The sequence below is a fragment of the Lepisosteus oculatus genome, chromosome 23 (genome assembly GCF_040954835.1).
Source record: "Lepisosteus oculatus isolate fLepOcu1 chromosome 23, fLepOcu1.hap2, whole genome shotgun sequence".
NCBI classification, from domain to species: domain Eukaryota; kingdom Metazoa; phylum Chordata; class Actinopteri; order Semionotiformes; family Lepisosteidae; genus Lepisosteus; species Lepisosteus oculatus.
The window spans coordinates 4,611,925-4,636,820 of NC_090718.1; the positions used below are offsets into that span (position 1 = coordinate 4,611,925).

The 24,896-nt window shown below is 46.7% G+C and overlaps 2 protein-coding genes and 1 long non-coding RNA gene across 3 annotated transcripts; 2 read left to right on the top strand and 1 right to left on the bottom strand.

Annotated features, from left to right (window-relative positions):
• The first annotated feature begins 1,176 nt into the window (after positions 1-1,176).
• LOC102693591 (receptor-transporting protein 4-like) lies at positions 1,177-5,096 on the top strand. The gene is made up of 3 exons (XM_006642332.3): positions 1,177-1,321; positions 2,722-2,887; positions 3,929-5,096. The coding sequence occupies exons 1-3, from the start codon at positions 1,312-1,314 to the stop codon at positions 4,281-4,283; spliced, it is 531 nt and encodes a 176-aa protein (XP_006642395.2). The 5' UTR covers positions 1,177-1,311; the 3' UTR covers positions 4,284-5,096.
• A 596-nt stretch (positions 5,097-5,692) lies between these two features.
• LOC138224757 (uncharacterized) lies at positions 5,693-8,042 on the bottom strand. Its single transcript, XR_011183186.1, has 3 exons — positions 7,753-8,042; positions 6,763-6,989; positions 5,693-6,666 (listed from the first exon to the last, which is right to left on the bottom strand). It is a non-coding gene; the product is annotated as an uncharacterized lncRNA (long non-coding RNA).
• A 3,493-nt stretch (positions 8,043-11,535) lies between these two features.
• On the top strand, positions 11,536-18,381 carry LOC102693394 (T-cell surface glycoprotein CD3 epsilon chain-like). The gene is made up of 5 exons (XM_015337623.2): positions 11,536-11,913; positions 14,967-15,176; positions 15,583-15,720; positions 16,573-16,628; positions 17,488-18,381. The coding sequence occupies exons 1-5, from the start codon at positions 11,847-11,849 to the stop codon at positions 17,539-17,541; spliced, it is 525 nt and encodes a 174-aa protein (XP_015193109.2). The 5' UTR covers positions 11,536-11,846; the 3' UTR covers positions 17,542-18,381.
• Positions 18,382-24,896: the final 6,515 nt, after the last annotated feature.

Sequence of the window (24,896 nt, forward strand, 5' to 3'; positions counted from 1 at the left end):
CCTGTCTGGGGGAAAGCAAGCAGCAGTTGGAGCAGTTTGTGTCCTTCAGTGAACAGGCAGAAGGCAGGACACTTGCTGTGGGACACCAGTCCACCACACACACACACGAGCCAATCAACCCACCAGCATGTCTTTGGACTGGGGGGGGGGGGAACTGGAGCCCCCGGAGGGAGCCCACACAAACCAGGGGAGAACATGCAAACTCCACCCAGACAGCACTGCAGGAACTGAACCCAGGGCCCCAGCGCTGTACCACCACCGTTCCTCCGTCAACAAACCTCTCTGGAATGAAAATGGCCTGACGCGCGTGTCCAATGAGCTAAGCAAGACCTCCCTTTTTTCAAATCCACCCTTTCCGCAAAGAATCCCATTTCCATTAAAAAAACAACAACATTTAGCTAGAACACGTGACATCTGTGCATGGGTCTGAATACCGAAAGTCAGATGATGCCGTTTCCACAACTTTATAAGTCATAGAAGCCAGAATACCGAAGTCAGTCTGTAAGCACTTGGCTGAGGTTCATCAACGTGTTCATAGGCTCTAACCCTGTCGGTGCCGTCTGTGGCTCTGATGACAGAACTCTGTGAATCTCCCAAACTTGATAAGATCTCCGAAAACCCATCATCTGTCTCATACAGCCACCTGCCTACCCGCTAATCAGACAGACTGCATGCCAACTTAAATAAGTGCCTAAGAAGTTTAAAAACAAATGAGCTAAATGTTTACTAAAAGTTAACTTCGTTCCGCAGGTGAGGTTCTCGTGCTTGAAATTGTGTTTCATGCAAATATGCTCAACTTTTCAGACACAAATCAAACCCAGCAGTACAATCACACAAATATTTGTTTTCACTGAACAGAAGAAAAACCACAAAAACAAAATCAGATGTTCCCCCCCACCACCACCCAGTGATGAACCAATCGTCTTAAAACATGTCTGTGAAAACATATTAAACATTTCGGAAATTCTGCTTCAAATCTCTTTGTAAACAAATCAGAACATTGCACATGATGACACTACACACTTCATCCTTGCAGTGCGATCGGGTCGAATTGCACGGTACTGGGCAGTTCAATAGCGAATTGATGGCAACAGGGCTTGCTGGCAGAGAACCAGGAGACGACTCAGAGTACTGGAAACGAAACTCACCGCGTTGCTTTCAGTTTCCAGTCTCCTTATGTAGGGAAATAGGAGGTGCGTAGTTCAGACGCAGGGTGTTTATTTAAGCCTGGCATCCATTTCTAAACAGTTCCCAGGATTGTTTTCTTCATCATCAGAGGAACACCTTTCCACTCAAAGAGCATCAGGGACCATGAGCTCAGGTACGTTACTCGAAATACAGTATCGGGTGAGAGGAATGCGTTGGGGACTAATTAATCAAATCCGTCATTGTTCAAGAAGGGGAAAAAGTACCTACAGAGCCGAAAACAGGTGTTTTTGTTACAGCGGTTTAAAGGGACTCAATCCAGTATCACCTCAAACTCCTGATTTCTATAGTACGATGTTTTGATAACATTTTACGATCATGAAACACTGGGTACACTACTGTATGTGGTCATTTATTTTCAAATCTTTAGGAGAAGATCAGTTTAAAGGGTTGGCTGTACACGGAGGTTTTAAATAATGCTCATCGCAATTCTGTGCGTTTGTTAAAAGTACATTTTAATCACAAAAACGATCTTAAAAGCACGAATTTAGTATCCCGTGGGCCAACAGCTCATCTGGCCAGCAGATCAAGTGGAGAAGTAAGAAATTACTTTACTGATTTAATCAAGGGGGGGGGGGGGACGTTTTGTCCAAAATGGACTTTAACCATTGGATCTATAATGACCAAGTAGTCAGGATCTCAGTTTAACTCCTACTGCACAGTGTCTTCGGTTACCCTACTGGGAAGACGACTTGGAAACTGTGGTTCACAAGGGAAGAGCACCAGTTCTCTTTATCGTATTGTAACGCTAAGCCTGGACTCCTTTCTACTTACTTACCTGTGGAAGGATCTCTTTAATAATTAATGAGATCCCACTCTCCTCCATCACATCCCAGATAAATCAGAAGAGTCAAACCGCAGCATAAGAATAAGAACGCTCGCCTCCTGTGAAAGGGGAACTCCCAATTTCTCAAACCGGTTATCAAAATCTCGGTGCCAAAATAAAATCATGGACGGTATAGAAAAATTTGACAAACTCTGAATTAAGCACAAAATCGTGAACTTCGTGGTATGCTGCAAGTCGCAAAACCCTGGTCTCACCCCGTGCGAGAGCACGAGAGTTTCTGAGAACTGCCATGTGCCCTTCCTGCTCACTAGTCACCATTATGAGTCATGCAACGTGATGGGTGGGCAAATAAGTACAAGTTCTGCAGCAGACATTTCCAGCGTGATCTGTACGTAGAGCTAACAAGTAAGTAGTATTTGTCTGCAAAACCGTCTCGACTGGAGAGCAACACTTCTACCGGATTAAAAGAGATGTATTCACAAGTCTGCTTGTTTACGGTGTTATAGGGCAGCTTCTGTTGCCCTGTTCTGAATCAGACCATGGAGCTGTGCATACCTCAAAATTCTGTTTCGTGCTGCAAATCGGAGGTTTTACAAGTTTACTGTGAACATTTTAGTTGCATTGTGGTTTGAAATGCACTCATCAGTGCCGATTCTCTCTCACCCCAAACCGTAAGAGCATTGCCGTCTCCTTTTTACACCTCTTCCCCTGTTCTGACCCCCTCTCAGACTGGAGCCCCTCTCTCTGGATGGAGACCTTCCAGGACCTGGTGGACCAGGAGCTGGACTACAATGACAGCTGGAGTTTCCAGTTCAACTACGGCCTCCAGCAGCAGCTCAGCAAGGAGGAGAGGCGGCGGGGCTGGAAAGTCTACTGCCCCTGCGCCCACGGCCAGTGAGTACCGGGGCCTGATGGGAAGCTTTGGTCACCCTAGTCATGTGATGAGTTCCTGGGTAGAAACAAGGAAGTGTTCACAATCGACTCATCACCACTTCCTGTCTGAGTCTTCAGTTGCGGCTTCCTGAAGTGCAGCTTCTTTCTCCCCCCTCCAATACAAAAAGAGAAAATACAACAAACAGGGGTATAATACACATACAAATATCACAACAGGACAGAAAAAAGGTAACAGGAAAAAAATAAGTTTATATGCCAAAAGATTTTTGTAGACCATCTCACCCAGCTTATTTTGTTTCATATATTTGAGTAAAGCTTAAATGAGTTACAAATTCTTTAAAGCACACAGGAGTGTTTTTTTTAACTACACACTAAAGCTAAGCAGGTGTGAGCCTGGTCAGTATCTGGATGAGAGACTCCTGGGAAAGCTGAGGCTGGTGCTGGAAGAGGTGTTAGTGTGGCCAGTAGAGGGCGCTCACCCTGTGGTCTATGTGGGTCCTAATGCCCCAGTATAGTGACAGGGACACTACACTGTAAACAGGCGCCGTCCTTCTGATGAGACGTAAAACCGAGGTCCTGACTCTCTGTGGTCATTAAAAGTCCCAGGGTGTTTCTTGAAAAGAGTAGGGGTGTTACCCTGGTACTTTGGCCAAATTTCCCCCTGGCCTTTCCCAGTCATGGCCTCCTAATAATCCCCATCTCTGAACTGGCTTCATCACTCTGCTCTCCTCCCCACTGAGAGCTGGTGTGTGGGGAGAGGACTGGAGCATCATCCAGGTGGGGCTGCACACTGGTGGGGGTGGAGGGGATCCCCATGACCTGTAAAGAGCTTTGAGTGGAGTGTCCAGAAAAGAGCTCTAGAAGTGTGAGGTGTTTATTATTATTATTATTATTATTATTATATGTAAAACTTTGCCAACATGAGAATGACATTTACCATTATACGAACTTCGTTTGGATTCTGAACCCCCAAGAACAATACCCTTAGAAGTGCGATGTACTCGAACCGACCCGGGCCGACCCCCTCTTCCTCTTCCTCAGGTTCGAGTGCTCCGAGTGCTCCCGCACCTGGCCGTCCGCGCGGGTGGTGCTCCTCTTCCACTACCGGCTGCGGGGGGGCGGGGACCACCGCGGGACGGTCGTCATGCGCCCCTTCGGCCAGGCCTGCAACCGCTGCCACGGCAACTACACGCTGCCGGGCTTCTCCGCCGGCGAGGTGGAGGAGACGCTCCTGCGGCTCCTGGGCAAGATCAAGAAGAACTGCTACGGGGACGACAGCGGCGACGAGGACGAGGACGGCGGCTCGGCCGGCTCCGACGCGGTCCGGACCAGGCCTCACCAGAAGTCGCTGTGCGAGGCCTGCAGTCAGGGCATCTGCTGCCTGGACGATGACTAGCGCCACCTGGTGCTCGGAGGAGGAATTACAGCCTGAACACGGCGAAGGAGTTCACGTAGCTGGTGGCTTGAAGGCAGGAGGGCCGATTGCAAAAGACGGATCATTTACCACCGTCACAAAAAGTTAGAGAGCGATATAGACGGCAGTATAGAACACAAGTGGGACCAAGGAGGACATGAAAGCACATCGGCTTATTAAACAGCTTCACGCAGCTCTCTTCTCTCCACAAGACAACCCATCCATCCATTTTCCCCAACAGCTTCTTCCCATTCAGAGCATCAGGCAGGAGCTGGAGCCTATCCCAGTATGCAATGGGCAGAAGGCGGGTACACCTGGGATGGGACACCTGCCCATCACAGGGAGCGCACCCCTACCTCGGGCTAATTTTTCCCAGAAGCCAATTAACCTACCAGCATGTTTTTTCCCCCCTTCGATGGTGGGAGGAAACCGAAGCTCCCAGGGAACACGCAGACTCCACCCAGACAGCATCCCAAGTCTGGGATTTGAACCCAGGGCCCCACCCATACGAGGCAGCAATGCCAACCACTGCGTCAGTGTGGTGGCCCAGTCCAATCCATTATGGTCACCAATTAATAGGAATGTTCTTGTGTATTGCCTTGCACTGCAACGTATATAGTTGTACAACTACTCTGCGTAGCCCTCAGGGGACAGCTTACAGTGTCCGTACTGTTAGAAAAGCACATCAGCTCCCCACACCTGGGGGGCAGTTCTTAGTTAGCAGCTGTTCTGTAAAGGAAGGTTAATATTTTGGCATGAATGGTACTTAAATAAAATTTTCTATACAGAAAATAAGGATACTGCTTTTGGATCGGAATTCAGCTTTCTTAAGCTTTGCCATTTCTGGTCATTAGGTCTGACAGCTGCCCTGTCCTTGTTAGTTGTAGGTATTGGGATATTTTAGGAGTGGACCTCGACTCCAGGCCTCTACGTTAACATCTTATCTAAAAGGTCAAATACCTGAAACTGAAAGAGACTGTACAACCGCCTCAGGACATCGGCACCTTGAGAGACCATTGTCACGGTGAGATCGCACCCAGCTCTAGGAGAAGCTCAGATGAGACTGTTCCCCCCCACACCAATACAATCATTCTCTAGCCATTAAACAAAAAACCCTCAATATGACAATACCTTTTATGATGGGGGGGGGGGGTGGGTGGAAACGTTTGACAGTTTTCAGATTTTACTTGACTTGTGACAGAATGAACTATTACATGAAAATTGGGCTAAACCACCTCACTACATGATAAGCTCCTGGTTAATTAATAAAAGCTCATTTACAGAAATGAGGAGCTGGATGTCTCAGGGGATTGTACTAGAAGGACCACCAGCTCAATATTCCTACCATCTAGAAATCAGTTCCGGCAGAAAGTTACATTCCATCAACATCCTCACAGCTGCTTCCCAAAAAGAAGTGATCTCTTTATTCCAAGACTTGTAAAGTCATTACAAGTTAACCATCTTTTTCCCCACCCCTCTAGAAGAATATACTTCCAACCTCCAAAATCCCAAATCGTAAACATAAAAATCCTTCCGCCCCTCCGAGTGTACCTGACCCCTTGCAGTTGGGGGTGCCCCGAGTGTCCCCAATGTCATTTTCCATTGTTCAAGACAGATTTCCTTGCTCATGGCTTCCGTTAAAGGGAAACTGCAACACTACTTTCACATTGCTGGGATAGAAACAATCAGCACTGCCAAGCGCATTTCAAACCACAATGATAGGCCACAGTAACCTGTAAATTACAGGTTTTACATCACAATTTCCAGGTATGCGCAGTGCCATGTCCCGCAATTCAAAATGAGGCAAAAAAAACAAACTACCAGTGACAGTGGTCTTATCCCACTGTAAACAAGGAGGCTTGTGAAGCCATCTCTTTTAATCCAGTAGAAACATTGCTCTTGCTTCCAAGACAGTTTTGCTTACAAATACTACTTGCGTTAACTCTGCCTGCAGATCACACTGGAACATTCCTGCGGTGAAATGTCTGCCGCACAACCTGTACTTGTTCGCCAGTCCACCCCATGACATTCATCAGGAAGGGCCACACGTCAAAATCCATGGAAATGCGAGTTGGCAACAAAACAGCAACTTGCAGTACTTTTATAAAGTCCACGGTTTTGCGCTTCGTCTGGAATTGCGTTGTACAACGTCCATGAATTTGTTACCGGGATTCGATAACCGGTCTGAGAAATTGGGACTGCAGTTCCGCTTTAGATGAGCCGTCGGATCCTGGCCTTCCGCAGCAGATGAGGCTGGCCGGCCACTTCTGCTCACTTCTGCTCACCCTTGACGTCTCAGTTTTCCTGCTGTCTTCTGGACATGGGGTTGGGAACTCCAGTGAACGGACACTGCATGCACCCCAGTCTACAAAAAAAAAAACTCATTAAAATGTGCTCAAATAAACTGTTCCACAATAAAAACCATTGGAACTCATTGCACTTAAATAAATACAAGCAGTACACTGTCTTAGTGGTCAGAACCGCTGCCTCGCAGTGCTGGAGCCCTGTGATCCACTCCTGGGGTACTGTCTGTGTGGAGTTTGCATGTTCTCCCTGTGCACACATGGGTGTCCACCAGGTGCTCCTCCCACTGTCCAACGACATGCTGATGAGTTCATAGGCTCCTGTGGAAATTGACCCTGCTGGCGCGAGTGTGCGTCTGCATGTGCCCTGCAATGGACTGGCATCCTGTGCGGGAGGACAGAGGAGAGAGGAGAGAGGAGAGTTGCACATCATTGAGGAACATCTCTATAATCCCCAGGAGAGACAGCAGTGCACTGCGCATCAGGGATAAGTGTCCTCTCCCTCCTCTTGAGGGCAGACTGTTATACCCGGGCTGGAAGCAGCGCACAGATTCCCCCTCGCTGTGAGCAAACGTGTGACCAAGGCCAGGCTGCTTGGCCATTCAATCAGACACCCACTCATGCAATCCACCTGCCACTCCAGTCAATCTGTCTGTCCCCACGTTTACTCTCCAACTCAGTGGATTTTCTCTGGTCCCACTGCCTTCACCCAGCACTCCTGCTGCAATCCGGGCAGCCAGTCCCCTACCCCCTATCCAGACAGCACCCACCCAGTGCACTTGGGTTGTAGCCCATCAGCCTTCCACAAAGCTACTTAGCAGAAAAGAATTGGCACATCACAGAGGACAGTCTCTACAGCCTCAAGAGGAGACAGCATTGCACATCATGGATAAATTTCACCTCCGTAACCTCCACAGAGGAGACACAGTATTGCACATCATGAAGGAATAACTATTAGCACCTGTATTAATTTCTTTTGAGGCTCGGTTTAACAAGGAAGCAGAAGGTGACATCCAGAATCTAGGCTACCTAACTTCACCACCTTCTTGAAATCCAACACTGAATTATGCTGAACTGGAATGCTACTTAATGAGTACCCAGTGAAACATTAAAGTTTAACCCCGGCAATCATGCAATGGAAGTCTTACCCGTCTTCGAGAGAGACTCGGACCCCGACACTGCCACGGGGCCCGTGGGCGCAGTTATCGCCAGCCTCTCGTTCTCTCAGCCCGCTTCAAATAACGGCGAGAAATCCGTACTCTTTCCTCGTCTGGGCTGGGCTCACGGGCGAAACCGCCACGCTGCTCGTAAAAAGCTTCCAGACTTGAAGCCGCCTGCAACGGGCTCCCCATTACAGACCACGGGTGGGCTTGAGGCGTGATCACAAAAACTGACACCCAGCCCCGGCTGAGAGTTTCACCGCATTCAAGAGTGACCAGACATACAGTATGTGAGGGGAGAAAGAGAAAGGGGGAGGGGTCACGTACGGTATTTATACGGTATTCTAGTGCTCAGGAGAGGAAATGACGTCAGCTGTGATTGCCAATTACCGACATCTGAGTCTGATTGATTTCGCTTGTCACCGTCCTTCCCGAACTTTCGTTACGAACTCCATTCAAAGTCTCCCTAAAACACGCCTCGGGAAGAAAAGAAATCTGGGACGGGATAATGTTATATCTCTGACCAAAAAAAAAACAAAATTGTGCATCCTCAAAAATGGGTGGAATGTGTATAGAGACCCAAGACTAATAAAAAAATTACAATTCTGCTTTCAGTTTTGAACGGAAGGTTATGAGCGCCACGGAGAAAAAAAAATGCGTTTAAATGAGATATGTTTTGCTTTTAAAAGAGAAAACATTATGTTAAGACGTGATAATTACTTCGTGAACTAATATACTGTATTACTATCTTGCAATATACAGTATGTGCAAGGTAGCATTGTCTTTGTGCAGATTAATTAGTCTAAATGTGCTGTTGTACTGTCTTTGGTGTACATGAAGCAGAAAAAAATGTGCATTCCTGTGTTAAACGCGTCTTTTTCACCATTTTGAGAAAAGCAGAAACGACACAAGTGTACAAGTGTTACAAGTGGTGTAGTCCTCATGTGAAACTGAAGAAACATGTCCTGTACATACTGTTGGTCTGTACCAAAGCTTTGAACACCGAACACAATACTTGGCCAGTAGGACTGTAGATTTACTGTTATTGGTGACCGATCGCCGAAATCTCAAGAGCTTTTAGCCTCGGCTTATTTCAAATACATTAGACTTTGGAGTTACAGAGCAAAACGCGGGAAACGTGTCATTTAAAGGGAGAAAAAACAGACGCGAATGCAAAGAGATACGGGAATCCCAAACAAAATGAAAAACGACTGCAGGACGGCACGCAAGCAGTAGCTACAGTAGCAGAGTAATGCATTTATGAAGAGAGATGTTGCTGATAGTGTTTGCAGGAATCTCGTATATTGGAAGAGTGTCGATTGAACGCCAAATAAGCTCCCGTAAATAAGTGTCTATACTTTTGCGTCCTTGCTACTGATTTTGATGTTTTCACAGCACTCCCTCTTGGGGGGGATTTTGGCAAACTGGCGCGGTGCAGGGCTGGACACGGAAAAGCCTCACTTCTGACCCATTAAAGATCTGTGCAGGACCGTTAAGGACAGAGATACGAGAAAGAGTCCCCTCCATTGCACACTTTGTGGATACTGTACGTGACTACTCCCAGCTCCCACCCCAAACGTGTTTCACTACTGTATGTAGAACAATTGAGCACATGAATTATATAACCAGAAAACTTGTATTAACCAGCTTTGAAGAACACATAATAAATCACTTACAAACAAGAAAAAGAGGCACGCATTTGACAAAGATTACGTATTTTAACATGGCAAGTAATACAGTATGAGTGAAACGCGAATCTGTTAACGTCCAGTGAAACATCTCCGTGTTGAAATAGACTATGCGGCTTGTCTACCGTTTTGTAGGTACATGGATCTGGCCGACTCCAAACCAAATGAAATACAAATGCGTTATTACAGTGAATGATTTGGCGTGTCCCTGTTTATGGATCACTTATCCTGCTCGTCTTTTCTGCGCTTCCTTTTCTCAGTGCCCGATGGGTAGCCCTTTCGGAGCACAAAATTGCGTTTACCAGCTGCAACTGGATTCCAATTTTGAATCATTACGACATAGTTTGCAACGCAAGCAGGAGGTCTCGGAACATTTATTTTTCCGCAGAGACCAAGGCAGGACAGGACAACTTGTCTCCTTCCCAGAGCAAAGCAATCCCGTTGATACTGTATCTTCTGGGACTGTAAATGAAGCAGAGACATATCAGAGGATCGATGAGGGCAAATCGCTGTGCATTTCAGACATTACACACTTCCTGCCAAGAAAACTTTGTAAATGTACGGTGAATATGTTCAGGGGAGAGTTTTTTTCTTTCGGCTGAATCACTGATCAAGGAGCAGAAGTCTTGTGTGGGCTTAAAGTTCGGGAGGCGCCCAGTACTGTCCAGCCCAGCGCTTTCTGTGATTGCAATTCCACGGCTCTGCCACCGGAGGGCGACAGACGCCCACACTCTGCTGTCGACTGAAGGACTGTTCCAACCGAGTCTGCCGTTAACGTTAAGAACTGTATTGTGTTTTTCCCGTGAATCAACCGGTTGTCAAGTAAGTAGGAGCTTCCAAAATTAAATCCTTTTCTTATACTTGAGGCTTGGAGTTGGCTTGCCAAGTTCTGGTCCCTTTATTCCAAATGAGCAACGCTGAGAAGGCAGACAGACTGGGCACTGTCTTTCATAAATAATTTCTTATTATCACAGTTCAAAATGTTTACAAATCCAACTGTTATCTCGCTATTCTTGGTACAGACAGTGAGAAACAGAATCCCAGTTAAAAGGTATTAAACTGAAAATTTCTGTGCATCACTGATTTGCAAAGTACACATAGGGGACACAGTTATAGTCATGTAGTGTAGCACAGACCCTTCTTTTGGCCAAACACACAACTCTCACACCATTTACACACATACAACACCTACACACACCATCCTCACGACACTTACAGTACACACAACAACATTTACACACGTAACACCCCAGTACATTGTCCATACTGTACACACACGCCCACACGCACTGTCCTAGATCACACTGTCACACCCAGCGCTCCTGGGAAAAACACGGCCACACACACAAAGCATTCATTTTTCTTCCTGCTCGGTAGAGATCTGCATTATTTCTACAATCTCCAGCCTGTTTCCTCTGTGAACATCTCCACGGGTCTCAGCGCGTTACATGCACAATGACTTGACAAATTCAGTACTCATTCATGCTAGTCCAAGCCCAGCTAATATCGTGAGGTCCCTTATATACCAAACCTTTATATACCTTTATAGATCACACACACTGTACTCACACCCATGTAATAAATGTGTCTTCTCAGCCCTTCACTAATTATCAGTTGAATTAACTAATATTCACCCAGTGTGTCTATTTACAGTGATTGCAGGCCTACAGGAATCAACGTGTTTTAAAGTGATTAAATGGGCAATGGTCAGCTGTATAAAATCAGGCTTCCCTGACTTGTCCTGCCACAATGACATCTGAAGCAAAGAGGGCAGATGACAAAATGCCAGGCACAAAAGGGAGCAGGCAAAAACCCAACAGCATCTTTTGCGCCACGCAAGGCTCTGCTGCAGGTGCTTGTGTAGAAGGGGGGTTATTTGTGCTCTTGGGGACGGCGTGTGTGTGTATTTGTGCATTTGTGTGCCGGGGGGCTTGTGAAACCCACTTCCAGGTTTCGTAACTCTGGGCGCCATTGTGCGTGAGCATGGCCTTTGAGGTGGTTGGCGCGCTAATCTGAGTGCGCCGCGCTCATTATTTTTAATAAGGCCCCCACTGTGTCGACGACAGCAGCTGAAGACAGCTGAGATGTTCCCGTGCTGATAAGCTCTCGGGGCGCATTGTCGCAGGCCGCCTCAGGAACAATCGAGACTGCGATCTCGTGGCGGCGCTGAGCGACGCGCCCCACCCCCACCCCCCCCAGCCACCACCGCTTCCTGCCCTCGCCCCGAAGCCAGAGACGAACCTCCCTCCGGCAGCACAGCTCGGCTGCTCAAGCCTTTCTCCAGCGCGGCCCAGAAAACCTCCCGGTTCTGACCCGCTCCGGACCCGATCTCTGACCCCCTCAGGGTGTGAAGAACCAACAGACGGCTGCCGGCGGAAGAGGCCAGAACCCAGGATGAACAAGAAAGCCATCTTCTGTCTGTCCTTCCTCCTCCTCATGGCCGCCCAGAGCCAGAGTAAAGGTAAGAGGGACCGTCAGGACTATCCCTCTCGATCTTCTGCTTAGATCTGCGGTGTCGTTTGCTTTTTTTTGACAGCCTGATCGATTTATGGTGACATTGAGATTTAATATGACAGCACAAATAATTTATTCGCAAATCTTCTTCTTTACTTTTAAAAAATACTGTCATTTCAGGGTTGCATTAAATTATGCTCATATACCACACACAGAGCCTCATATTTTCGATAAACAGTCACAGGTGATGGTATGGAGCCTCCATTTTGTTGGATCTCTTTAGAGTGCTTACACAACCTTACTTACCGATACAGTGTCAAAGTCATGGAGCTCTGATGAGCTCTGGCGAATGCCAGTGAGTATCCCAGCTGAGCTCACTGGGCGCAGCTCAGCAAGGGTGCAGGGGAGTATCTGACAGTCTGTCCGATACAGCAGCCCAGCTCTTTAACAAAGGTGGTCTTCCTTTTCATGGCCGTCTAGAGTCCAACCTTCTAGGACACCTTCTAGACTCCAGACTCCTTATCGGTTTCATTTGTTAAGGTTCTGGTCGATCGACAGATGTATTGTGCCTGTTTTTTTTTTGTCAGCTCACTGAAAATAATATGCGTACTGCTATTTCTTCTGAATCCGCGTCTTAATCTTGTAACGTAAGACAAGGTCAATTCTGAAGGCATTATACTAACATACCAACATTTTTATATTTAAATAGCTGTGATGAGAACTCTAACCAATATGCTTTACCGAACCATGTTTCATGGTGCTGGTGTGTTTTCAGTCCTCTTAAAGTACTTTAATTTTCCATTTTTGGGATGACCAAGGAACGCTGCTGAGCTGTCCTGTGCTTAACGTCTTCCAGTGACCAGATCTGACGGAGCTGCTAGAATTTGAAATAGTTTCGATTTAGTAAGGTGATCAGAACTACAGAAAAATAAGAGACAGAAATCTTTTGAGCGTCTTTACAAACCAGCTCTGGTCCCTGTTGATACGGATTCTCATGTTTCCTCACATGGAAGAACAATTAGGTATTTTTAGGAATCACTGTCCTGCTCCAGCTTCTTAAATGTTTTTTTTTGTTGTTGTTTTAGTGTGGTCAGACAGTTGTGTGCAAAGAAAGTGTGTTTTTCTTTTAAGAAACAAAATACAGTATATATACATTTGCATCCCTATCAATTCTCCTGAAATATAACAATCTTTTCACAATTTAATTTCTAAAATATATACAACATGTTAGGCATAGAGATGTGCATGTACATGGTTTCTATAAAAAATAAATTTTGAGACTATTTTTAATATGCTTACTTATATGTACGGAAGATCTTTTTTGGGGGCTGTATTCTGTTTTCACAGAAAATCCGATCAAACGGAAGAAAAATGAAATAATATTTCAGGGCATCTCAGCTGAGGAGGAAGCAGCCAGATGCCATTAATACAGAATTCGAAAAAAATAATTAGGATTTGTTTTTCAACCACAATATATATCTTTTTCTATCTTCGTCTAACTTTGATCCGCTAGGCCACGACCGGTCGACTCTGTCTTTCTTGAAAAACTCATTTTGAAAAGACATTTTGAGCGAAAAATTCGCCCAATCAAATAATTACGAAATTAAGCGTTCTCGGTTGGAATAACGGGTATATCTCGGTGGGCCTGGAGTTTCTTTGCATACAACAATGCATCCAACATTAAAAACAGCTCATTGTTTTCACTAGCAGGGCCCGCGTGATAAATGCACCACACGTTGCATTTATCATTCTGTAAAATAATTCACCCGTCCATTTTCTAACCACTTAATCCAACACAGGGTCATAGGTCAGCTGGAGGCTATTATTGTAAATAATCTTTTTTCTTAAATGCAACTGCAGTGGCGTTGTCCCTGCTGTCTACTCCTGCGAAAAGCCAACAGGAATGTATTGTGCCTTTTAGAACTGTAGCGAAGTTAACAGTCTGTTCATTCTGAGGGCGTACGCCAGTCTCTCGTGCTCTGTGTCCCCCTGTGTCCTCCACTCCAGCCTGACGGAGCTCTGTCTGGTCCAGGTGATTGAAGACAGAAACAGATTCTGACCTGGTCTGAAATACCAGCTTCTGTCAGCACGGTTCTGTCTTTAGAGACAATCATATGCAAGCATGTAAATATCACCGACAGTGGGGACACCACTGAAAAATATACTGTATTTGTACAAAGCTGGGACTGTAATATTCATATTCAAGGTTTCTAGGAAAAGTGAACATGAAACTTTTTTTATTTCTTGCAAACAGTTTGGCATTTTTCCTGGCTTGTGAATGGCCATGTCTCCAAAGTCAGCCCCAGACAATTTCCTGTGTTAATACAAATGAGAGGGGGGAAAACACTTCTCATTTGTGTCTGTCTGGTGTTCCGGAGAAACAGCACTCAGGACATGCCCTCAACTTAAGGGAAAGTACTTACTGGTATCTGCTGGGGTGGCACACTGGCTCAGTAGGGAGCGTTGGCGCCCTGGGTTCAGTCCCTGGGGCGCTGTCTGGGTGGAGTTTGCACGTTCTCCCTGCGTCCATAGGGGTTTTCGTCCGGGGGCTCCAGTTTCCTCCCACAGTCTAAAGACATGCTGGTGGGTTCATTGGCATCTGGTGTGAGTGAGTGTGTCTGTGTGTGCCCTGCGTTAGGCTGGTCTCCTGTCCATGGTGTACTCTGCCTTGAGCCCGTTGCATGCTGGGATAGGCTCTGTCTCCCCCTGTGACCCTGAATTGGCTGAAGCAGAGCTTTGGTCTTGGCCAGAATGCTAACACTTCACGCTCTGTAAAGCATTTCTAGGGAAAAAGAATAACCGAGACTTGTCTCTTATCAGCCTCCACACAACCCACGATCTGTGTTGGGAGCCTCTTGCCCTGATATTTTTGTCACTTTAAACAGCAACTCTTTCTCCAGTCATAGTCAAATAAGCTAGAAAATTAAAATAAGGCAAAAGTCAGGCATAAAAGAAAACAAAATTAGCTCTGATACTTTACATGCTTATTTGGCCAAGTATTTAATGATTATTAAATCATTATTAAACCATGTTCCGGTTTCTTTCTTCTTTCCTGTGCAGAGCTGGTGGAGTTCTGGAAAACTTCAGTCACCCTGTCCTGTCCAGAAGATTCAGACCCTCCAGACAGTTATACCTGGAAAAAAGATGGCAACAAAAAAGATAATAAAGACCAAAACTATAGGATTGAGAATTTCTCCGACAAAGACAAAGGGCTGTATTCCTGTATCCCAGAATCTAAAAGTGCTTACTATATTTATGTCAAGGGAAAGGGTGAGTTGGAAATGTTTTAATAATAATTGTTAAAAAGTGAGATGCAACCTGTACGTAACACTGTCCCTCTCTCTGTGTGTGTGATAGAGACACAGACTCTCGGGGTCTCACTGTCCCTCTCTGTGTGTCTGTGTGTGTGTGTGTGTGTGTGTGTGTGTGTGTGTGTGATAGAGGCACAGATTAGGGGTCTCACTGTCCCTCTGTGTGTGTGTGTGTGATAGACACTCGGGGTCTCACTGTCCCTCTGTGTGTGTGTGTGTGATAGACACTCGGGGTCTCACTGTCCCTCTGTGTGTGCAGTGTGTGTGTGTGCAGTGTGTGATAGAGACTCGGTGTCTCACTGTCCCTCTGTGTGTGTGTGATAGAGACTCGGGGTCTCACTGTCCCTCTGTGTGTGTGTGTGCAGTGTGTGAGAACTGCTACGAGCTGGAGATTCAGACGGTGGCTGGTCTGATACTGGGGGACCTCCTCGTGACGGGAGGAGTGGTCATCATCGTCTACTACTGGGCCCAGAGGAAGTCAGGGTCAGCACCTCTTGCCCCAGGTAAGAGAAGAGACTCCTACCACAACAAAACTAACCTTACTGTACCCTGCCAACATCTTCTCCACACCACACTCTATCATGCGATACTGTCTGTCTCATCTCATTTTTATTATTCCTGTTACGTTCTGTACTAGCACTATGTTACAGTGCTTGCGGTATTACTTTACAGTATACAGTAGTTTCTGATTTATCCTGGAAAAGGGTGTCTCCTAAGGATACAATAATGAGCACGTATTCAACATTTTAATGCGTATTAATGATGTTAGATGACAAAAGACTTAGACAAATCAACAGTTAATTATTAACTTCCCCAAACAGTTTTAATTTTTCTCCCTGAAGACATGTTTGTACTATAATCCTATAAAAGGTGTCACTAACCTGTATCTGCCCCAGAACCCTATCACCAGTGTGTCACTAACCTGTATCTGCCCCAGAGCCCTATCAGCAGTGTGTCACTGGCCTGTATCTGCCCCAGAGCCCTATCAGCAGTGTGTCACTGGCCTGTATCTGCCCCAGAGCCCTATCACCAGTGTGTCACTGGCCTGTATCTGCCCCAGAGCCCTATCAGCAGTGTGTCACTGGCCTGTATCTGCCCCAGAGCCCTATCAGCAGTGTGTCACTGGCCTGTATCTGCCCCAGAGCCCTATCAGCAGTGTGTCACTGGCCTGTATCTGCCCCAGAGCCCTATCAGCAGTGTGTCATTGACCTGTATCTGCCCCAGAGCCCTATCAGCAGTGTGTCACTGGCCTGTATCTGCCCCAGAGCCCTATCAGCAGTGTGTCACTGACCTGTATCTGCCCCAGGGCCCTATCAGCAGTGTGTCACTGGTCTGTTTCTCCTTTCTTCTTGTAGCGTCTCGCCCAGGGCGTCCTGATCGCCCCCCACCGGTGCCCAACCCCGACTATGAGGTAACGGTCTTCACTCTGCTCACGAAAGTTTTAGTGCATGATCAGTTACAGAGTACCTGTCAGAAGGGATGAGTTTATTGCTCTAATAAGATGGGAGACATTGCTTTAAGTAACTACTTCGCCTAGTAACTGTGTGCACATCGTAAAGATAACTGCAGCTCGATCTTAAACTTTCCCCCCAGCCTCTCCTTCGTTTTAAAAGGTCATCCCTTGCACGTGTAACCTGTGACTGTAATCGATTACCAGCACTTTCACGACGGGCCGTCCCACCTATATTCTTCGTCTTTGCTTGGTTGTCAAAGGGGGCTGCAGCACCTGCGTCAATGCAGGATCGATTTAGCAAATCACTTCCTGGGGGAGGGGTCGGGTCACACCGTGCATCGTGCCGGCACTGCCCTGCTGGAGCGACTCCCTCTCCAGACGCCTCAAGTGGGGCTCTGTGTACCCCGTGTACCCCACTTGTCCCTTGGATGGGGGGACCTAGTGACCCGTATGGACGGGCGATACAGAGTCGGATCTGGGTGGTCCCGATCGAGGGCTGCTGCTGGGGCTTGAAGACGTTTGGGGGAACGTGACAGTAGGGGAATCGGTCAAGTGAAGGCGGGACACTGTAGGAGCCGTGTTTAAAGCTACAGAGACCAGGATCGGCAAAACCGGTCGTTCCAAACTGGCCCGTTTCCAGGGGGGTCTGGAGAGCGAGGAACGATCTGATGTGAAAACCCCCCCACCTCCGCTAAAGCACAGGGGCAGCTCTGGGGTCTGCGCTGACCCCAGTCTGGGGTCACCCCCCCTAACTCTTGGGGATCCCAGCCTTCTCCCCTGCGCGGCCAGTGTAACCCTACTCCCTTCTCCTCTACAGCCTCTCCGGGCCGGCGCCCAGGACTTCTACAGTGGACTCCAAAAGAACCACTAAGATCTTCCTCCCAGTCCGACCGCAGCCTTCCCAGTTCGCTCCTCCCGGTCTCCGCCCCTCCTCCCGAAACCAAGAGCCGACAGCCCGTCCTTCGGCGGTCCAAGGTCAACCCGCCGCCCGGTGAAAGAGACTCCAGTGGTGACACCTCCACGAAGTCTCCGCGTCTCTCTCTATCTCTCTCTCTCTCTCTGCTCCGCTTCCGAGAAACAGCGAAACGCCGTCTGTCGCTCCCGTCCTCCGGCCGGGGTCTCGCCTGACATCTGCGGGGCAGGGGGGTCGGGAAAGGCCGAGGAGACCACCGGCTGCTGGGGCAGGACCTCATGCGTTCGAGGCGGCCTCTTGGCTGACGGTTGATTTATTTCAGCCAGCGGTCGCCTGAAGGAGACGGCGTCTGTTCGCAGTCCGATAAACACGCCTGCTTGTCCCAGCCGAGGAGTTCGGGGCCTGACTACTGACACAGCAACTTCAGTCTGGTACAAGTCTGTCACAACTATTTCGTTAAGTATTTCGAAACCCTTTGGATATGTGTTATACTGTACTTTGGGCTGGGAGGTTTTATATAGTATTACCCTTTACAGTGAGTGCAATGAGTTTTTTTTTAAAACCTGGTTTCACGCAGTATGTATATACAGCACGTGCTCGTTTCTATCAAATAACTTCAGGCAGAAGCTCCGCTTGAGCTTTTAAATCTAAATGACAATTTTGTTTTCACCTTTCTTTGGCTGTGTCAATTGTTTTACACCATTTAAAGAAATCTTTTCTTTTTTTACAATACCTTAGCATACAGTATGTGTTGTAAATTGGGCTAACAGTTTTATTAAAGTAATTCATTTGAAAAAATATGGTTTCGCAGAGTATGTTTACTGTATATATAGGTTGTCCCTCTATATGACATTTTTGTTATGCAGAAAATATGATCAGTGCAAAACATACTATATAACAAGGTACTATATAATCTAAAGTGTTAACATTTCAATTACCCAAAACGAAACTTGCATTGTGCTTAACATTTTACATTTCCAACCTACAAGGAGTTGCTAGCTCAGCCCCGATAGGTTAAGACATTAAATCTTTAACGATGAAGATATTTAATTACACTTTGCTAAAATGGTCGGTCTGTGCTGATGTGACCGAGTCCAGAGCGTTTGGAAAGCGAAATTCAGAGAAATCCGTCCTTTTCGCTACAAGAGGCTACTTGGCTTTCAATATGCATTAGCTATTGAATTAGTACTGAATTTCAAAAGGCGAGTCTGTCATTTCTGCATCCCGAGAACTTCATCATCGGTGAGCCGCGTGTCCGTCTGTGGACACTCCCTTACATTTCAAACCAAACAACGCCTTTCTGTTTCTTACTCATCCACACCGTGGCCTTGTTTGAGAGATCTTCGTCTTAAAAATGAAATTCCCATTGGATTGAATTTCGAGAAATTTTTCGCAACAGAACAATCGTTCATGGGATGCTAATGGCAGGTTACGAATTCCCATTGGATTCCATTTCAAGAGCGTTGGTTTTTTTTGGACAGGAATTGCAGACTCTGGTGTTCAGGGGGCGCTGGCGGCACCCGATCTGTTTGGGATCAGATCCCGGTATTGGCCGGGTGGTACCCGCTGGGTGGTACGGGACCCACAGTACCTGTCTGATTGCACACACATCGGCCGCTGTTGACAGGCCCGAATTCCCATCGGATTCGAATTTCAAGAACTTGGTTTTTAACAGGAATCGGAGATTCTCTTGGGCATAGGGAAGCTGTTGACAGGTTTGCATTCCCATCGGATCTGATTTCACATGCTTCTTACTGGGATAGGAGAGTGTTTTCATTGACAGGTTTAGTGGGGAAACTTGAACTGTTCTAAACAGATTCTGAAACATCGCTGCAAGCTTTGTCTTTTTTCAGATCATTCCTATAGAACGCCTAATGTAGTGGAAATCGAAAGAGACAGTCGACTTTCAAACTGAAGGGCCCAACGGTCTTTTCAGTGACATCTGTAGTCTTCCTCGGGCTTCATCAGCGCGTTGGCAGAGACAGTCTGACATGATGGTGGTGGAGGCAGAAAGTCTCTTTGGTGTGCAGAACGAATTTCCACACAGAGAGGGGGTGAATCCAGGATTCTCAGATCCTTTCAAGGTCATTATTAAGTGCCAGTACGGTTTAAACATGGGAAAAGACCAATTTGTTTTGGATTTTAACTGCGTTCCCTAGTGCCAAACACACAGTCACCACATACAGTGCCTTGCGAAAGTGTTCGGCCCCCTTGAACTTTTCAACCTTTTGCCACATTTCAGGCTTCAAACATAAAGATATAAATTTTTTATTTTATGTGAAGAATCACCAACAAGTGGGACACAATTGTGAAGTGGAACGAAATCTATTGGATTTTTGAAACTTTTTTAACTAATAAAAAAATGAAAAGTGGGGCGTGCAAAATTATTCGGCCCCCTTGCGTTAATACTTTGTAGAGCCACCTTTTGCTGCGATTACAGCTGCAAGTCGCTTGGGGTATGTCTCTATCAGTTTTGCACATCGAGAGACTGAAATTCTTGCCCATTCTTCCTTGCAAAACAGCTCGAGTTTAGTGAGGTTGGATGGAGAGCGTTTGTGAACAGCAGTTTTCAGCTCTTTCCACAGATTCTCAATTGGATTCAGGTCTGGACTTTGACTTGGCCATTCAAACACCTGGATACGTTTATTTGTGAACCATTCCTTTGTAGATTTTGCTGTATGTTTGGGATCATTGTCTTGTTGGAAGATAAATCTCCGTCCCAGTTTCAGGTCTTTTGCAGACTCCAACAGGTTTTCATCCAGAATGGTCCTGTATTTGGCTGCATCCATCTTCCCCTCAATTTTAACCATCTTCCCTGTCCCTGCTGAAGAAAAGCAGGCCCAAACCATGATGCTGCCACCACCATGTTTGACAGTGGGGATGGTGTGTTGAGGGTGATGAGCTGTGTTGCTTTTACGCCAAACATATCGTTTTGCATTGTGGCCAAAAAGTTCGATTTTGGTTTCATCTGACCAGAGCACCTTCTTCCACATGTTTGGGGTGTCTCCCAGGTGGCTTGTGGCAAACTTTAGACGAGACTTTTTATGGATATCTTTGAGAAATGGCTTTCTTCTTGCCACTCTTCCATAAAGGCCAGATTTGTGCAGTGTAAGACTGATTGTTGTCCTATGGACAGACTCTCCCACCTCAGCTGTAGTTCTCTGCAGTTCATCCAGAGTGATCATGGGCCTCTTGGCTGCATCTCTGATCAGTCTTCTCCTTGTCTGAGCTGAAAGTTTAGAGGGACGGCCAGGTCTTGGTAGATTTGCAGTGGTCTGATACTCCTTCCATTTCAAGATGATCGCTTGCACAGTGCTCCTTGGGATGTTTGAAGCTTGGGAAATCTTTTTGTATCCAAATCCGGCTTTAAACTTCTCCACAACAGTATTACAGACCTGCCTGGTGTGTTCCTTGGTCTTCATGATGCTCTCTGCGCTTTCAACAGAACCTTGAGACTATCACAGAGCAGGTGCATTTATACAGAGACTTGATTACACACAGGTGGATTCTATTTATCACCATCAGTCATTTAGGACAACATTGGATCATTCAGAGATCCTCGCTGAACTTCTGGAGTGAGTTTGCTGCACTGAAAGTAAAGGGGCCGAATAATTTTGCACGCCCCACTTTTCATTTTTTTATTAGTTAAAAAAGTTTCAAAAATCCAATAGATTTCGTTCCACTTCACAATTGTGTCCCACTTGTTGGTGATTCTTCACATAAAATAAAAAAATTATATCTTTATGTTTGAAGCCTGAAATGTGGCAAAAGGTTGAAAAGTTCAAGGGGGCCGAATACTTTCGCAAGGCACTGTACTCCATATCGATTCACAGTGGTTCTCTAATTCGGCACGAATGATCTGTTCAGCCTCCGACTTTGACAGGTCAGTTGACTTTTAGAAGGTACCAGCACAACCAGCACAAACATTTTGTTGGTACTTCATTTACGTGGAAGTGCTGGTGGCCAGAGTAGGGATTTCGGAGCACATTCCTAAACAGCATGGGGCCGTCCCGAGATGTGCTGGGCATTCTGGGACTCGTCTCTAACAGCAGACTGTAATGGTTCACGGATTGATGGGCTCTGCAGAAATCTCACTGTTCCTGTAACGGAACGGCCACCTTAAAGGTTTGCTGTCTGATGTGAAATTCTGGACACAAAAGTCCATAAAATAATTTAAGCAACTATAATTCCGTAATGTTCTAAATTCCATCTGCTATAACGCACAAGTCTTCTTCCATTTCAATTTCTGTGGCTGTGACGATGATCATGCATGTGACGTTGAGCTGGTTTATTTTTATGCGAAATTCGATGGCCAATGTGCATTTTGGATGTTTTTGTTGGTTCATCCCTCAAAACCACCGTTTTTAGTTTGAAAATGCCGGTAGATGGAACGTGTAGTTTTACCACACAGTTCAAAATAGTTTGTCGTTTTCTGGGAAGTACTGTTTCTCTTACGCAAAATTATTTTTTGTCAAGAATGAGTCCAACACATCTGCGACTTGCGTCAGCACGCCTGCAACTAGACAGCCCAGTCGTTTCTCTGTTGTCGGAGTGGCCTGTCGGTTCAGGGGGTTCCAGTAACTGTTGTTGAGTCTCTCAGATTTTTGAGCTGCGTCAGTGGAAGGCAGCAGATTTCTGGGCCATAACTGTTGATCAGCACTGATTCTGGCTGCGCCTGTACAGGATGGAAACATTTCTTGAGACACAGGCCGTGTTGCTCTGTGAAGTCACCCCCCTTGGCAGCTCTCAATGGAAACAGCACGCCTGTCCCAAATGAAACTTCGGTGTCTTGAAGACTAAAAGTCAGCTTTGTTTGTGTTTGTCTGCCAGGCTGATTGTAAAAAAAAAAAAATGAGGGTTCAGTTTTGGAAATATGCTAATAAACGTATGCAATTTTTTTTTCCAGCTTCGAAAGAGTCACTTGTTTTTGTCTGGTATTTCTTATCTCTTGTTTGCAAAGCGATGTGGAAAAGCCCTCTAGAATTTTCCACCACTGTTACAGCGCACTCCGTTCACAACACTTCGCAGGGCTGCCTGCTCTTAAAGCTGATGCTGAGACTCACATTCACGAGGCAACGCTCAAAATCCTGGCCAAAAATTTGCCAGAGTACATACTGGACTGGTCAGGACTGCTAGGGAAACAGGAACCAACCGTCAGTGGAAATTAAAAGGGAGTGTATTTCTGCACTGAAAACAAGGTTCCTCTTTACATGAAGGGTGGAACAAGTCAATTATAAATCAATATCTCGGGGACCCCTCAACTGGAGGAGATCTTTGAATCAATTAGCTGTTAGCAGCCAAAGGGGCCTCCTGTAGTTTATCACCTTTCTTACCAGTATGTCCTTTTGATTTCGGATACTGGCACTTAGACGCTCTGTGCAAACAACAAGAAAGACTCTGACACGTTAACCCCTGATTTTGTGAAATTAGCCTGTATTGCCTCCTGGTTCTGTTAAAGTCCACCGTATCTTTCTGACTAAGATCAACACTAGTGGCATCTGCGTTGTTTCACTTTGTCGTCCAGCTTTCATGCACAAAGAGGACAGAAACAGAAACGTCTGAGTGATCGGAATGTTAATATCGGCTCTGTTGCCAAAGCTTGGTTTGGCTCAGCACCCCAGCCTGCGTGGGAACGACGCTCGCCACCTGCTTGTGTGTGTGTGTTTGTGTGTGCGTGCAGCGGTGTGTCTGTTATTTCTGGGGTAAGGTGTGTGTGTGCACAGCAGGGTGTAATTTCTGGGGTAAGGTGGGGGTGTGTGTTTGTGTGTGTGTGCCGTGGTGTGGTTTGCAGTGCTGTTTTTCAGGCAGTGTGGGCGCAGGGCTCGGAGCTCAGCTCCGTGCACTTCACAGGGCTGCTGGGAAACCGCAGTTTGTCAGCCTCGCGGAGCAGAAGGCATTAGCTGCTGTAGAGTCTGCGCTCCCGGAAGAGCAACACGGTGAGCTGCAGCCCTCTCAGCGCTCCCCCCAGAAGACGAGACAGTTCTCCTTCCTGCAGGCTGACCGCTGCGGCCTTGCGTGCATCCTGGCATCATTGGCCTGTGCCTGTCCAGTCCTGATACTCTCCTGCTGCAGGAGCAAGCAGCTTACAGCAGAGCAAGTGCCGCGACCTCTGACAAAGCAGGCATCCATCTAACCTAAGCAGCTGAAGGGGGAGACAAACTGTATATCAGCACATACGTCCAGTGTTCTAAAGTTATTAGTGTTGGTACTTAATCACGGAATGGGATGGGTTAGATAATTATTGGGATGTGTCAGCTTAGCTATGCACCACTGTGTTGGTCGACAAATAGCCTGGTAAGAACTGGAGTGGTCAAAACAGCAGTAATCGGTTTGCTCCTGACGAACCTGTTAAGAGGAGAAGAGATCCGCTTCGAAGGAGAGGATGAAGACCACCTGATCTTGAAACAGCAACAGACCCACCTCTTAGTAATCTAGAAAAGGTATCGAAGGCTTTAGCAGTTTGCCTGGTCTGACCTGACACTGCTTTGCTGTGTATGGAGCTCACCACAGGCTGGATCTGCAGCGGGCCGTCTCTGTCTCCTCCGCCGAAGAATTTCGCACGACACCACGGCTCTCTCCAAACAGTCGCAAACACCACCCCATTTATGGTGATACAGTTGCTAGCTCTGTTAACTTTTTTTTTTTCTCAAATAGTCGCTTTCTATAAATAGTCCCAAAATGCCGGCAGAGCAGCAAATGTACAAGGTGAGATCCACAGCTGTGATAAATACATGCAGCGACGTCTTCTCCCCTGATGAGCACTGTACTGGTGTCGCCTGCTGGGGGGAGGTGGGGGAAGTGAGGGACTGCGGTCTCACTGGGGGATCTTGTGTTACAAGGCAAAAACTTTCAGCTCGTTGGTTCACTTCAACCAATAAGACATACCTACTGTAGACAGTTAGAAAAAGACCCATTGGCGATGATGTGTTCTCAGCGATTTATCATATTTAGCATGCTATGGCAAAGATGGTCAAAGAAACTCCGACATAGTTCAGCAAATCCAAATCTAACCATGGCATAAGATAGGTCAGACTTGGGTTCGGTGGAGAATGTTGGACTTTGTGTTTAAAGCATCGCATTGCTGCAAAAATGCCAAGAGATCTCACGAGCAGCAGACCTGCACAGCCTCTGCACTGCCTTCCTCTCCAGGATGAGATGTTCAGCACCACCCCCCTGATCACCTGTGAGTGTGCGTTAGTTGTACTAAACCTGCCCCTAGTCTGCTAGGGACACAGCTGTTCTCTCACAGAGGCATCAGCAACAGCTTGGGAAAACATCCAGAGTTTCGCTTCTGCACTGAGAAGATTTAGGAC